Here is a 16255-nt window from a genome sequence, read left to right on the forward strand (position 1 = left end):
CTTACTGATGTGCGTTCGAACCCCGTGCGCACGTTTGATAAATCCCGATTTTTTTGTACTTCGGCACATTCTAAATTTCATTCGTAGGTACAAATATAGAACATTTTCTACGCACTGATGATAAATGAGGCCCCTGGAGTCTGGGTGGTACGGCACTGACATTACTGTGACATGGTCGCGCATTTCGTAGTTTCGCAGTCACCTTGTGCCGCCCCCCGCTAAATGCCACCCTGTCATCCATGCCTAAATCCGCCACTGAATGTGAGTTTACTCCAGGTATTCAGGTATTTCCTCTCACAGTCCAAAGAGATACCAACTTTTTGCCATGAATGAGTGGGGGCTGGGATGGCATTAAAAAATATATATATATATAAACAAACTAATTTCAGATTTGCTTTATAAAACGGCATCTCTTCTGGTCAACATCTCAATCAGCTGATATTACTTTATTCAGATAAAGGCAGATATCTGCCTCTGCAGTAGGGAGATCAGTAGATGAGCAGTCTGATCAAAGCATTTACCCTAAAGGCAGGAGCAGCAGTGTAACTGCTGAGGTCAACAAGAAAGTGCACTTGTCCAGTGACGAGTAGACAAGAACATACATTTCCAGACAACAAACATAACACACATTTGAGATGGATGCATTCTTGCAGGTGTAGGCTAATGTCATTGAATAAACTCCCATTTAAGTCACTATGATTTCAGGAAACTATGATTAGAAAATAGATCAGTCAAAATTACTTTAAATTTTTTAGTTAAAGTGATGCAAATAGAATACACTGTGTCTGCTGAATTTAACCAATCCAATGAGTAGTAAACATTTTCAAGAAACATCATTCTGTTTGATTCATAAGCCTGTTTCCTTATGGGGACCTCAAAATGTCACCACAAGGTCGCAAAAAATACTGGTATTACTATCTTTGTGGGGATAAAACTCCTACTTATTCTTTGATTTAAAATAATCAATAATGTATTTAAAAATCCATGACACAACTATAAGAAACAACTATACGGTACCGCTCCTAAGTATAAGGGGCTTTCCTTGGCATTAATGTCTCCATTAGTTAAAAAATAATGGCTAGTGAGGTAGATGAACTGATATTATCAGTTTATGAAAATGCTGTGATTTCACAAAAGTTTTTTATTGACACTTATTATAAAATATTGCATAAGTTTGGAAATGGCGCTACTGTGTGATAAAGGTTGGACTCAAAGGACCACAATGGTTTAGGTTGGCATTTAGATAGCTGTTTGTTACCATTATGGATTTTGTTTGTTTGCTTCTTTAATTCCTTTTCATTCTTTGATATGCAATCTAAAGAATGTGCGTAGAAATGTTTTAGTAAACATATCCCTAAACCTATAATAATTACTTAAATTAATAATAATAAAAAAAAACTAAACTAAATGTTTTCAGCATCAACCTGTTTCCCCACACAAACGGGAAAAAGTAATGAATATTTAGATGCTTGTTTAAATAAGCAATAATAAAAAAAACACAGACATTTTCTACTTGCAAAATAATTACATTCACATATCTGTAGCAGCCTCTTCTAATTGTCAATTTGCTAAACATGCAAAATAAATGGAGCTCTAGCAGCTGCTGGCTATTTATGAGCATATGCCTACAAAGTGCTGGGGAAAATTTCATTTAAATCTATCAACCTAAAAAGTGCATGCTCATAAAATATTTTGTAATTTAACCACAACATAGTTATCCATCAATTGTCTCATATATTGTATTTTAATGCAAGCTAAAGCAGTAGCGAGTTGTTTAGTTAAATGTGAGATTATTCATTCTTAGTCTGCAGTACGGCATAGTTAAAAATTTTGTTTTTCTAAGCACAGCTCTGCACAGAGAGTAATTATAATTCCAAACTTGTCCTCCCTGGATTTTTGTTAATCAGTATGTATGTTCACTGGTCTCAAACCCATGACCTTTGAATTGCTAATGCAAGGCTTTACTTTTTGAGCTACAGAAACACACGATGGCATACTGTATCAGCTGAACTAAAGAATAAAACTTAAAATAAGATGTCTGTTCTCATGTACTAATGCACTGTTTTTATCTGTAGATGTGTACATTTGATAAGTGTATAGATGGGATAGCATGTTTGTGAGAGTTTAAAGAGGAACTTACCGAGTTGGACGTCTATAATATTAGCTTTTCTCTCTACTGGGAACAAGACTTTTGGTGGTCTGGTCGTAAGAAGGGCTGCAAAACGATAAACACACATTAGCACAGCTGAATAAAGCATCTCAACAAATTAAACTACATTATCCCTGATCTCAAGCTGATTCCATTACTTTAGTAATCATTTTAAGTAATTAAACACAAAAATCAGCTCATTAAAATAAACATATTCAAGTGTATAAGACATAGATAGGTTACAATATGCAGAAAGGATAATTTTACTGGAGTGTTGAAAGTGATGTGTGTGTTTTTTGTTTATCCCTTTTCTCTGAGACCCTCAAATGAATATACAGTGTACACTGTTGTTATTATTAAGCATATATATTACACTGTAAAAAGTCATTCTGCAGGCTTGTAGATTTGATAAAATTGAATATGTAAACTTTATTTAATAAAATTAACTTATTGTTTTTGTGAAGGATTTAGCTATTCTTATTGTGTATCTGCGAATGTAGCGAATACTGAATAAATCCAACGTAATACAAATGAGCTGTTTTAAATTAAAAACCATTCCGGGTTGATATGCAGGTCTTGAGCGCTGAGCAGACGGATTTAGGAAATATTTCCGTTATTGTGCCAAAATTCAAAGTTTTGAAAGCATTTCAGTAGAGAATGTATGTTTTTTAAACAAGAATATGCAGTAGGTTCATAAAGATATCGCCTATTTAAAGATTTCCTTCGAGTTTTTGGCGATGGGAGCTCCAGATACAACGGACAACGGTGCCTCATCTCGGCCAGTCTTGCTGAAAATCCTTGCTGGCTGTGACGTCAATGTAGTGTTTAAACTGTGGATAAAATTAATTTTGGGTACATTTAACGGGCAATATTTGGTCTTATAAGTCTATAAGCAGTGTTTCTTTGTATAATTTGTTTGTAATTTGTAAATATTAATTACAATAAGGATTAATATGAACTGGGTTTGGACGTAACTTCAACTTTAGGACCTTATGAGGTCGCATATCTAGGATGCATTCGTCATCAAGACTGTCTTATTTCACAATATTAACAAGTTGACTTTTATTCTTAGTTAATCGTAAATTGTTGTAATATGCGCATGACTTGCGAATATGTAATACTTAGTTAACTTAAACAAACCAGGCTTAATGGCGCATGCAGTCTGCATATCTGACCTACGCAGTCTGTACCCTTCGGATTCAGAAACGGCCTGCGATTGGTGGTCCAGCTGTAACTCATTTTGAGTGACAGAAAAACTGACCAATCATACTGTTCCTCTGAATGGGTGGGTTCACTTATCACTAACTTTCATAGATATGTATGTATCTATTATGACAAATTCTGCTCGCTCGCTCGGTTCGTGTTTTAAAGATAAATGTGACTTTACTGCGGTCTTTTTCGGTTTATTTAGTTTTGTGTTAATTATATCCACAAAGTATTCAAAGAAATTGGTAATGTAAAACTATTCTCCGCTGTAAATTAATTGTGTGCTCAATTGCGACGCCCTGTGTTGAATTTTCCCGCGGAAAACATGAACCATTGCTGACTGAATTGTTTGACAAAGGCCTCTTACTGGAGTACAGTATCATTACTGAGGGGAAATATAACATTATTCATTTATTTCCACAAAAGGTGAGTAAAATATAAAATGTATAAGTTATCTTTTTAAAATGTTTAAGCTTTCTACATAATGTTAATTGATCATTTATTATTAATTTCGTGAACTATTATCTAAATTGTGTGTTCATGAAGGCCTGTACTGCAGTTTCCTGCAGGCAACGTGAAACATTGCTGAGGGAGAACTTTATTCACAACAAAAGTTGGGGAATATTATTAAATAAATATATTGTATATATTATATAGTGTATATAGTGTATGTGTTTGTATATACACATGTGAGTAACTTGGTTAACAAATAAATACGTGACTGTATCCTATCGTGTGTCAGAAAAAATGTAGGGAAAAGATTTGCCCTAATTATAAATATAGATTATATATCTTTTTAAACATTTTTTGATATTATTTGTAATTCCAATGAGAATTTATTATCAGTTTTCGATATTACTGCACATTTCAAACACACCTTATAAGCCACAAACTCAGATGAACTCCATTGGACATATCTTCCAGTTTTCTTTAAAACATTTTAATATACAAGTTTAATGTGTGGATTTCAATATTCAAGCTGTATACATTTATAAAGGTTTTAAGACATATTTGCTGTTTAATGTTCCAGGATAAAGATGAAGAGGCGGGACTTGAGCAGCTTGTAATGGAGGAATGGATCTTCTAGGAGTGGCAGCCCGAGGGATGCTGGAATTGTTATCGAGGCCTTAAAGATGTTCCCAGGGCAGGCTTTATCCTCATTGGATTGAATTGGATCTATGCATTGAATCTCCAGTATCCCAGGCATCTTTTTAGGTGTTTCAGAAACTTTTCTTGGAGCTGGATTCTTCAAAGTTTATAAACTGATTACAGTACAGTAAGTCTAAACTGCTGTCTGATGTTCTGGGTGTGAATCAGTGTAACAGAACACAAACATGGAACCTTTCGTCGGGAAATGTGGACGGTTTTCTTTAAAGACTGTAAAATACTTTTTGAAGTGTACACTGCTACAAATACACCATTAAAAAAAATATATGTGTCACGGATTTGCCAGGTCCTTCCACACACACCCCTCATCAAAACAGATCACAATCACCAGAATACTAATCAGCAGCACCTGTCACCTCTCATCAAGCCTTCCCTTTATATACCACTCACAACCACACAGTCATCGTCCGGTCTCGTCACACGTACGCTACTGTTCATGTGTATACCAGACTCTCTAATATATGTGTCTTTACAGAACTTCTATTGAGCACCACCATCATCATCGTCATCATCATCATCATCATCATCGTGTGGATTCCCTCTTCCCCAGTGTGTCTGTGGTTCCTATCTGAAGATCAAGGGCGTAAGTTTGATTCTGGCATTGGTGGGGACATAAATAAAATGGTCGGATTGCAAAAACTGTTTATCACCGTTTACTTGACATAGAACTCAGTATGCACTTTACTCAGTGACATCTGACTCGCCACCCCCGGTGCCAGGGCCGCCTAAACCTAATGTGAGGCCCTGGGGCTGAGAGGTTTTAGAGGCCCCCCATACCCTCAATTTATAGTCTCATTTAATAAAAAAGTGTAATATCTAGGTAATCTACATCACAAAATGCATTAGTTTCTTTCAAGACATACAACAGTGAGTTTTCCCTCTTTGACCCAGAAAACACCATAATATCATGATTAACATATCACTGAGCCCACTTAAGCATAAACACAAGACACTTTATTTAACAACAACACGCAGCAACTTGTGGTGAAAATAAAACCAAAATGTGTGAGAGAATGTTTATAAGCTCTATGTTTATATAGTTTTTGGAATATACAAAATTGCAGAAAACTCCCACTCACTAACTAAATGCTAACCACAGTTTTAACAATATAAGAAGTAAAGTTAGTTTTAAAGTGAAAATGCATTAATGTTAACAAAAGAGAAGTCTTTATAGACAGAATCTTGTTAAATGCATTAATGATAACAAAAGATAAGTGTTTATTGACAGAATCTTGTTTGTTATTTATTTTGTAGGCTATTGAAGAAATAGTATGCATTGTATTTAGTATTTATGCATACGCATGTAAAACGAACACGTATGAATATGCACAAAACAGACAGGGAACATACCTGTATATAAGATCTTTAGATAAGGAGATTATAAATATGAATGGTGCGATCAGGGGATGATCATTTGAGATGGTCTTGTCGCTCTTTTCTTTCTTAGACTTGCACCTTTACCGTTGCGTCTCTTTCTCGTCTTTCTAAACCAACAGATGTGTGTACTGTGAGCTAATGCCGCGTCAAACTACATCGCTACAGGTGCGCACGCGTCACTGATATAAACGCGAGTAAACTTAAACTTTATAACAACTAACAGCATTATGTGCGGGAACTCCTTTCTTTATTTGGCGGCACAGTTTCTTGCGCACGTTTAGAGAGACTTCTGCATGCCAGAAACTCAGCTCCACGAGCACAGAGAGAGCGAGCGCGCGCGCGAAAGAGAGAGAGAGACCTGCACCTCACTAGTGCTTATTATGAAATTTCCGAAATTACTCTTTCATTTGTTGATGGATTATTTCCCGTTTCTCTGTCACACTCAGTCTAACATGCAGGAATGCCAAGTTGACAACGCGCACTTAATTGCATTAGGCTACGCGGAAAATCCGTTACGTCTGATATTTTATTTCACTGTAAGTTACTACGGACCAATCAGCAGCCATGGAACGTGCATTTAGAGTGATTGACAGAAAACCTAACAAGTTACAAAACAATATGACATTTTCAGCTCATCATGAACGTGAATATGGGAGGCCCCTGAACTTGGGAGGCCCCTGGGCTTCAGCCCAGGTAAGCCCGTGCATTAAGGCGGCCTTGCCCGGTGCCATCCCAAATTTAATTTACTATAATAAACAATTCCTAATTTATGTCCTAGAGCCTAATAAACAGTAACTGTTTAAGTCTTTGTCAAAAAAAAGAAAATCGCATTGTAACATATATGAATTCATATTAACTTTATAACATTGAAGAATATGCAATCAATATTTAATTCTTAATTTAATTTTGCCAAAAAAATCCCAGTGTTGAAGTAGGTATGTATATCATGCTGTTTCCTGAACAACATTTATTAACATTTCTGTAGTTCACATTAAATCTTTTCATTAACAGACAGTTAATAAAAAAATTGTTTAAGTTTAAAATGCAACCTTACATTATGTCTACATCTGTGCAAGTAATGATCACAGTGCAGTAATGTAAATTATTCAGCAATCATGACATGAATTCATGTTTTTACCATGTTGGGGTTCTTTTCTTTCATGGATTAGGGACCCCCTAAATAACCTTGCCACCCCATTTATAAAAGGTTGACACAAGTTTGCAACTCCTCAGGTTAACATGGGATTGTCGTGTATTGGTGAAAACACTGTCCTTGAATCGTTATGTGACACAACTTTTTTGTGCATGAAACAGTTAAGGTGGATATGAATAGATGTGAAAGTCGGCACACCTCTGATCTACTGGCTGTCCTTCAACGTTATGCCCAGCTGATACCTGACCAACGATCACCGGCAGAACCGCTTAATCTCCGCTAAATCTCCATTTCCGTTCTCCCAAGGGTTTTTCCCTCCTAGGACTTATTTTTCCTCGGATAAAAGCCCGGGTTTTTTTTCTCCTAGGGGGTTTTTCACCCCGGGGAGGCAGCCTTTTTGGGCTTTACCTAGCTTCCTCTTCTATACGTTGCTTTAGTAATACGTGCAATTATAATATTGAGTCATAGCCGCAGCAAATTTAACTGCTCATGCTATCATGTATTTTGTTGTGCTATCTGTCGTTTTCTGTGCTTTTCACTGCTTCTATTTATGTAAAGCTGCTTTGAAACAATTGACTTTTGTGAAAAGCGCTATATAAATAAAATTGAATTGAATTGAATTGAATTGAATTGATATAATAATACTTTGCAGAGTACGAAAGCTGTTAACCGTTTGTGTACCACATAGAGCGTTATTTTTACAGAACGGGATTGCAAAAGATTTCTAATCTCATTTAAATGATTCCTGAAAAACTATATAATAAGTATAAAATAGAAAACACAAGAATAAGACTGACATCAGTGGTCATATATAAATACAGATGAATGTTTGGTCGAAATTATAGGGACAATTCAGTCTTCCCTAAATATTGGTAGGGACATGTCCCTAGCGTCCCACCCTAAATCTACGCCCATGCTGAAGATCTACTTTCATCACCACTCTGCATATTACCTTTATCATTCAATAAACTCTGTTATATTTTATACATCTGTTTCCGTAGTCTTCTGTCAGTGACAATATGTTTTCCTGTTTTTTTTTACTGCAATAAAATAAGAATTGATTCATCTTTGTCTGTCATTCCAAAATCAGATCTAATACTCATTGCTAATAATAATATTAATGGATACATTTTAAATCATGATGTTAAATTAAAATAGTATAATTGAATAGTATTTATTGTATAGTGCTAGGTCTTTGTCCTGTATACCCCATATTTTGTTTAAATTAATTTCTAATTGCAAATTGCAGTTAACCTTTTTGAATGGGTTACTATTAAGGAGTTTATGGAGTGATTCTAACTCAATTTTGATTTGTTGAATTTAATTAATGATATTGCTTGTAATCTGTTGCCACACTTTTATTGAGTAGATATGGCATAATATTTTTATTGTATAGTGCTAGATCTTTGTCTAGTATACCCAATATTTTTGTTTAAATTTTAATAAAAATTTTAATTGCAAATTGCAGTTTGGCTTTTTGAATATGTTAATATTAAGGAGTTTATAGAGTAAATCTAAATAAATTTTGATTTGTTTAATGTAATTAATGATATTGCTTGTAATCTGTTGCCACAATTTTATTGAGTAGATGGGGCATATTATTTTTTTACAGTGTAGGAAAAGAAAAACTCTCAGTCACTCTTTGCTGTAACCTCTCAAGGAGAGTTTAGGCTCCCCGGGCACTGTGCAAATGCTTATCCTTTGGCCCTGTATAATTGTGTCTGTCTATTGTGCAGAAACACTGCTACAGAACTGAGAGATGGAGCTGTGACCCTCGTCCATCTTAAAGGGGCATGCAGCTGCAGCTTTAGCATGCAAATGAAATCTATCATTCTTGTCAAGAGAAGACTGGACTCTTCAGCAGGCCACCCTTACTAAACTGACAGCTCTTTATCACTCCACACACCTTTCACACACCCGAATGCTCCACATCCCCTACTGCAGCCTTACTATACTCTGGGAAATGTAACAATTCACATAAAAAAAAAAATGACTTCATTAGCACATAATGACACTGTCGATAACGTTTAGAGATAACATGGGGCTCTGTGAGTTTTTTCTACTGTGTGCATGCTATGCACATTGCCTCCAGGACAGTTCATTTAATTTAAATAACACCAAATCCGAGGTCGGCTTGGAGGGGGGCCACCATAACCACTAAATCCATGTGTGCTAGTCCACCAATCACTACTGACAGCAATAGACAAAGTTATAAGGTGAGTTTGACTCTGTGCTGTGCCGAAGAACCGCATGTGGATGACATCAAAGTACCGTGAGATCATTTGATAAGTAGGCTCCTCTGAATGATAACTCGAATAGCTCTCGCGGTAAGCCTAGCATACATGATGAACAACATTTAAAACTCTGCAGCTAAGTGACTTCGAGTGACGCTGAAAGCGGCTTTCACATTCTTGGTTTCCTCCTTAGCGAAAGCGGCATGCAAAGATAGTAGAGCACATGATGCTGATATTTTGAAATGATTGTAATGCATTGTAAAAATAAACTTGGCTTTGTTCTGTGTATAAATGTCATTTTAGGACAGATCAAATTTGAGCGCTGCTGACTTTGTTAAGACACTTTGAATGCATGTGCACAATAGCATTACTGACTATCAAAATAGTACGGTTAAAAAGTTTGCATTAAAAGTCAAACAGCAACAAAACTGGAGATATTAAAGTAACTAAAGTAAACTCTCTGTATATCTTGCAAGTCCTATACATTTTTTTTTTCAAATCATAAAAACATGATGCAAAAATAATCCAACAGTTTAATTATTCTGTTTAGTAGTTTGTCCGTTTAACTTCCAGTAGCAGCTGATTTGTATGGATATTTAAGGTACAGTGAGGACACCCTGCTATTTTGCAAGTTCTCCCACTTAGAAATCATGAAGGGGTCTGAAATTGTCATCATGGGTGAATGTCCACTGTGAGAGACAAAACAATCACGATGAGAAATGTCTGAAAACTATATTAAAGCAGAGATCAGGGAGTCTTTTTAAGTCTCCTTTGTAGTCTTATTATAAACAAAAATGCACCGAGTTGTTTCTGGAGAGAGGAATAATAAATACTTTGCAAACTTCAGACGCTGCGTAGAAGAGAGGGCGGGACTTTCAACAGGTCAGGTGTCTTTCCGGGACCATCAGATGCCGTGTAATCTTGGCAGTGTGAATGAACAAAAACTAACTATTCCGGAAAAATCCAGGATGCCTGTCCTGTGTATTTTACGGAATGTCTGTGTGAAAAGGGCTTAAATGAGTCAGGTTTCTGGCCTGTCGCTGAGAAACACAGAGTTTGAGCTCCCTCCAGAGATTCTCTATTGAGTTTAGGTCTGGAGACTGTCTAGGCCACGCCAGAACCTTAATATGCTTCTTACAGAGCCACTCCTTGGTTATCCTGGCTTTGTGCTTCGGTTCATTGTCATGTTGGAAGACCCAGCCTCGACCCATCTTCAATGTTCTAACTGAGGGAAGGAGGTTATTCCCCAATATCTCGCAATACATGGCCCTGGTCATCCTCTCCTTAATACAGTGCAGTCGCCCTGTCCCATGTGCAGAAAAACACCCCCAAAGCATGATGCTACCACCCCCAAGCTTCACAGTAGGGAGGGTGTTCTTGGGATGGTACTCATCATTCTTCTTCCTCCAAACACGTTTAGTGGAATTATGACCAAAAAGTTGTATTTTGGTCTCATCTGACCACATGACTTTCTCCCATGACTCCTCTTGATCATCCAAATGGTCACTGGCAAACTTAAGATGGGCCTGGACATGTGCTGGTTTAAGCAGGGGAACCTTCCATGCCATGCATGGTTTCAAACCATGACGTCTAAGTGTTTTACCAACAGTAACCTTGGAAACAGTGGTCCCAGCTCTTTTCAGGTCATTGACCAGCTCCTCCCGTGTAGTTCTGGGCTGATTTCCCACCTTTCTTATCACCTGATCATTGAGACCACACGAGGTGAGATCTTGCATGGAGACCCAGTCCTAGGGAGATTGACAGTCATGTTTAGCTTCTTCCATTTTCTAATGATTGCTCCAACAGTGGACTCTTTTTCACCAAGCTGCTTGCCAATTTCCCCATAGCTCTTTCCAGCCTTGTGGAAGTGTACAATTTTGTCTCTACAGTAGTGTTTTTAGACAGCTCTTTGGTCTTGTTATGTTAGTAGTTGGATTCTTACTGATTGTATGGGGTGGACAGGTGTCTTTATGCAGCTAATGACCTCAAACTGGTGCATCTAATTTAGGATAATAAATGGAGTGGAGGTGGACATTATAAAGGCAGACTAACAGGTCTTTGAGGGTTAGAATTCTAGCTGTTCAAATACTTTTAATTTAATTAATTATTAGCTGTATCATACAAATAAATAGTTAAAAAAAATCATACATTGTGATTTCTGTTTTTATTTTATTTTATTTGACCTTTATTTAATCAGTAAAATCTCTCTGAGATTCAAAATCTCTTTCACAGGAGAGTCCTGACCTAGCGAGGACAGCAGTTACAGTCACAACTTATAAATAAAAAACAACAAGATATACAAAAATTTAAAAACAATTACAAATCAGAGAGTCTTCTTCAATTGACCTAATAATAGATTTATGTTTTTTAGATTATGTCTCTCACAGTGTACATGCACCTATGATGACAATTTCAGACCCCTCCATGATTTCTAAGTGTGAGAACTTGCAAAATAGCAGGGTGTTCAAATGCTTATTTTCCTCACTGTATATATAAGGTATTTCAATACATAATATGGATAGTCTATAATAGTCTATATTGGTTCAGTAAGAGGAGAAATCATGTTCATACCCAGCTAAAATAAAAACCAAAAAGATACGGATACTCATTTACTGAAAAAATGTCTAGGAGGTGTTCATCTGTAGTTTTTCAGGGTTAGGGTTTTGGCAATGTAGTGTTGTCTTTATAATTTTACTCTTTGGAGAAAGCAAAACTTAATGCATTCACAACAAATTTTATCTGACTTAAAATGATGTAACACATTTAGTTTTTCAAAATTTCTAATTACATTTTAATATAAATTTAATCAATTTGCTAACTGTAGTGCTTAAATGATTTCTAACAGGGTATGAAAAACACTTTATGACACTTTCTTACATTATTCTGAAAATTAGAGGGGTGCGAACGGCCTCCGACATAAATTTTGCCTAGGGCCTCCAAATATCTAGAACCGGCCCTGACCAAATCATTTAACTAATTCTGTCACTTACACAGAACATTTTTCCTATTAAAATGTTGTGTTTGTAAAATCACACTTGTTGTTTTAAAAATGGAAGAGTACGTCTTTAAAACGAAGTTAAATCTCCAAAGACAGAATCTGAGCAGCATGCACACCGTGAACATTATTAAAAGAATAAATCAAATACAATAATTTGCATAGTGTATCCTTTCATTTGTAACTTTACCCTGTTATTACCCCAAACTTCACATATTGTTCCCCTTTATCTAAGAGTACATACTGTAGAGATGGTCTGTTGTTACAAATATTCTTTAAATTCTGTTTAATTACGCGCCATTGCGGGCCGTAATCTAAGCGGCGCCCTTCTCTCTGCTGGTTTGCCAACCGCTATAAAATGTTTAAGAAGATTTTCTCTGTTACCTTCTATTATGACTATTTCTTACCCTGTTTATTTCTGTTAGACTGTATTTCAGCCTTTGCACTGAATTATAAGAATATGTCCTGTATATACTTCAACATGACTCTGCACTTAAAGGAAAACAAGACTCTATGGGCCCTATTTTAACGATCTGAAACGCAAGTGCGAAGCGCAATGCGCAAGTGACTTTGTGGGCAGATCTTGGGCGCTGTTGCTATTTTCTCGGCGGAAGAAATAACTCTTGCGCCAGGCACAAATCAATGAGGGGTTGGTCTGAAGTAGGTTCATTATTCATAGGTGTGGTTTGGGCGTAACATCAAATAAACCAATCAGAACGCTATCCAACATTCCCTTTAAACGCAAGGTCGCAAGTTCCATGGCGGGTTGTTATTATTATGACAGATTTACCAGGCGCACGCCAGGAGCGGTTCACAGCCGAGGAGACCGACGTTCTTGTAAGAGCAGTCAAAGGCAGAGAAGTTGTTTTGTATGGGGATGGGAGAAACCCGCCCAAATCAGCGTAGGTTAAACAGGGGTGAGAGGAAATAGCCACAATTGTCTCATCAGCTGGCATCCCCATCGTTGCGCCAACCGCTACAATGATGTCAGGAGACGGGGGAATCCCAAGCTTGCCAGCATAAATCGGGCACACCGTGTAACGGGAGGTGGATCTGCCTGACGCCAGCAGAGGACATCGCTGCGTCCACCCTCAACGCTAAAAGGGTTTGGGGGCTTTGAAATCGGACCCAAGAAATGCAAGCAAGGTCCAACCCCAAAGTACACTCACAAATCAAGTTCTTATACATTAAGGTTTCTTATGAAAATCGTTTAATCGTTATTTGCATGAGAATTTTTTTAACACAGCCACACAATAAATAAAAAATATCACCACAATGCTCACCACTATGATTCCCCTTATCTCATGTGTTAATGTTTTTTATTGTAACAATTTATGATTTGCAAAAATAACTGTTGCATCTGTGTAGATTAGATAAGACTAGTGTTTTTTTTTGGTCAGTGGTGCAATTGTTTTTTGAAACTGCAAAATAGCATCAGGGATGGTTTGCGCCGCAACACGCCTCCTTTTTTGCGCTGAACCACCCAGGGAGCGCAAGTTTATTCCCTAGTTTGCCGACGTGCGTCTGTGGAGGGAAAAACCCACTGTGTGCCGGTGCAAAATACGAATGATACATGCGTCACTGACAAAGTCAATTGCACTGGGTGCAAGATAGGGCCCTATGTGTTACTAATATTATGCTGATCATTAACATGACTGATGGAGATCTATCAAAGCACTGTGAATAAAAACACAGCCTTTTAAATGGGGGTTTAAATAGAGTTAATTGGGTTTTGAAGTTATGCTTGTTTAATGCTTTGGCAGTATTGGGACAAAAATAAAAGTAAAATATATTGAATAGGAAACGAAACAGTTTTTTTCTGGTCCAAATTTTAACCAATATTACTATTGCACTGATGTCATGGGCACAACAAAACAAATATTGAGTGAATAGCATTTCAAGCACATTACACAAATATGTACTGCTGGACACATGTTAAGGACAAATTATGTTAACAGTCAAGATTTACAAAAACTGTTGGGTTGAACTTCTTTCAGATATTGTACAGTTCAAGTCCAACAGCAAGTGAACCAATCATTTTACTTTCAAATCACGGTTGCTCTGATCTGTCCATAACTAACCTGCGCCTGGACTCACATCACGGATGAGCACTTAAATAACGGGACGTGACAATGTACAGTAGCTCTAATGGCACACATGATAAGGTGAACCATAGCCATCACTACTGTCATAAACCCTGTCTCAAATCACTTTCTCTCTATGAGACCGGTCTTCAACAAGCATACACCAGCTGTCCACAAAATCCAGCTACATCATGACATAACAGAGCTGCCATTTAAATCATGACCACATGACCTCATACATCGGACCAATCAGTTCCTCTCCACCACCTGACTTCTGCTGGAACACAGAGGACATCACGCTCCTATCGTGAATATTTCCAGTCCTCTTACACAATTTCATCACTTTCAAATTAAATACATTTCTCATGAAAAGTCTAGGTTAGCCACCCTCAGGTTTCACACTTCCTACAAAACACACAGACCAGGAAAGAATTCACAGAATATGAAAGCTGTTGAAGGTGAAATGTGTATTTAGCAGAGTGCGTTTCATTTGACCATATAACACGGCATTTCTTTTTACATACTACTTGTGTATTTTTTTCTGACCCAAGCTATAACCAATTTTACTTTTCCTGGGCATACATTACATTCTAAAAAACAGGGGTGCAATGCCATTTAAGAACCATTTTTTGGTGAAATGTTCTTTTTAGAAAATTTTTTCTAGCCTCTGTTTAATCTAAGGAACCTTTTTACACTTTGAAGTCCCTTGAATGAAACTGAGAGGTTCTTAGTATGTTAAAGGCTCTTAGAGAAGTTTTGTTTTGCTGAATTGTTTAATTATGGCATCATAAGCACCTTTAGATGACCTTTTAGATGCACAAATCCACGTAAAGCTAGTGGGCCTGACGGTATTACAAATAGAACACAAAAAATGTTTGCCAGTGAGCTGGCACAGCCTTTTCAAAGGCTGTTCCAGCTGTCCTTGGACACTGGTGTGGTCCCTAGCTTATGGAAACAATCATTAATAGTTCCAGTGCCCCAAAACAACAGACCTAGAGAGCTTAATGATTTGCGCCCAATCGCACTCACTTCTACAGTAATGAAATGTTTTGAGAAAATTGTTTTAAAACAGCTTCTTTCTGAGGTATCACACTCATTAGACCCTAATCAATTTGCTTATCGTGAGAAGAGGGGGTTGAAGACGCGATTCTTACTTTGATAAATAATGTTTATGAGCATCTTGAACATCCAAAGAGCCTGGTTAAAATTGTATTTATTGATTTTAGCAGTGCGTTTAACACAATTCAACCACATCTGATGGTGAGGAAATTACTACACCTTGGAGTTAATCATAGACTAATATTATGGATTTATGATTTCTTGACTGACCGTAGGCAGCAAGTTAGATTTAACTCACACATTTCCTCACTTAAAATGATTAATACTGGGGCACCGCAGGGATGTGTATTATCACCCATCCTTTACACACTATATACAAATGATTCCCAAGCATCCTCCTCAGCTCACACCTTTTTTAAGTATGCTGATGACACAGCACTGGTGGGCTTCTTGCATCCTGATACCCCATCTATAGAAGGCTTTGAAAGGGAGGTTCAAGGTTTTATTAAGTGGTGCACAGATAATTTTCTACAGGTCAATGTAAAGAAAACTAAAGAAATGTTAATAGATTTTAGTAAAAAAGGGATACCTGTCTCTTCATCTGAGATTTATGGTGAACAGATAGAGCGGGTCTCATCTTATAAATATTTGGGAATTGAGATTGATGATAAATTGTGTTTTAACCAAATTTTCATCCAAAAATGCCACAAAAAAAACAACAAAATAAACCAAATGTCTCAAGTACGGCTGTAACTTATGCTAATTTTGTTAATAAATTAATTGGATAAAAAGCTAAATGAACTAAATTAAACCCTGAATCATGGTATTCAT

The 16255-nt window shown here is 36.9% G+C and overlaps 1 protein-coding gene across 1 annotated transcript in view; it reads right to left on the minus strand.

Moving 5' to 3' along the window:
• il1rapl2 (interleukin 1 receptor accessory protein-like 2) overlaps positions 1 to 16255 on the minus strand; it is a 481367-nt gene that overhangs the window by 71768 nt on the left and 393344 nt on the right. The window contains exon 6 of the mRNA XM_065268003.2: positions 2141 to 2215. Within this exon, the coding sequence (XP_065124075.1) occupies positions 2141 to 2215 (75 nt within the window). The remainder of the gene's footprint in view (positions 1 to 2140; positions 2216 to 16255) is intronic.

This window comes from Paramisgurnus dabryanus, chromosome 16 (assembly GCF_030506205.2).
Source record: "Paramisgurnus dabryanus chromosome 16, PD_genome_1.1, whole genome shotgun sequence".
Taxonomy (NCBI): Eukaryota; Metazoa; Chordata; class Actinopteri; order Cypriniformes; family Cobitidae; genus Paramisgurnus; species Paramisgurnus dabryanus.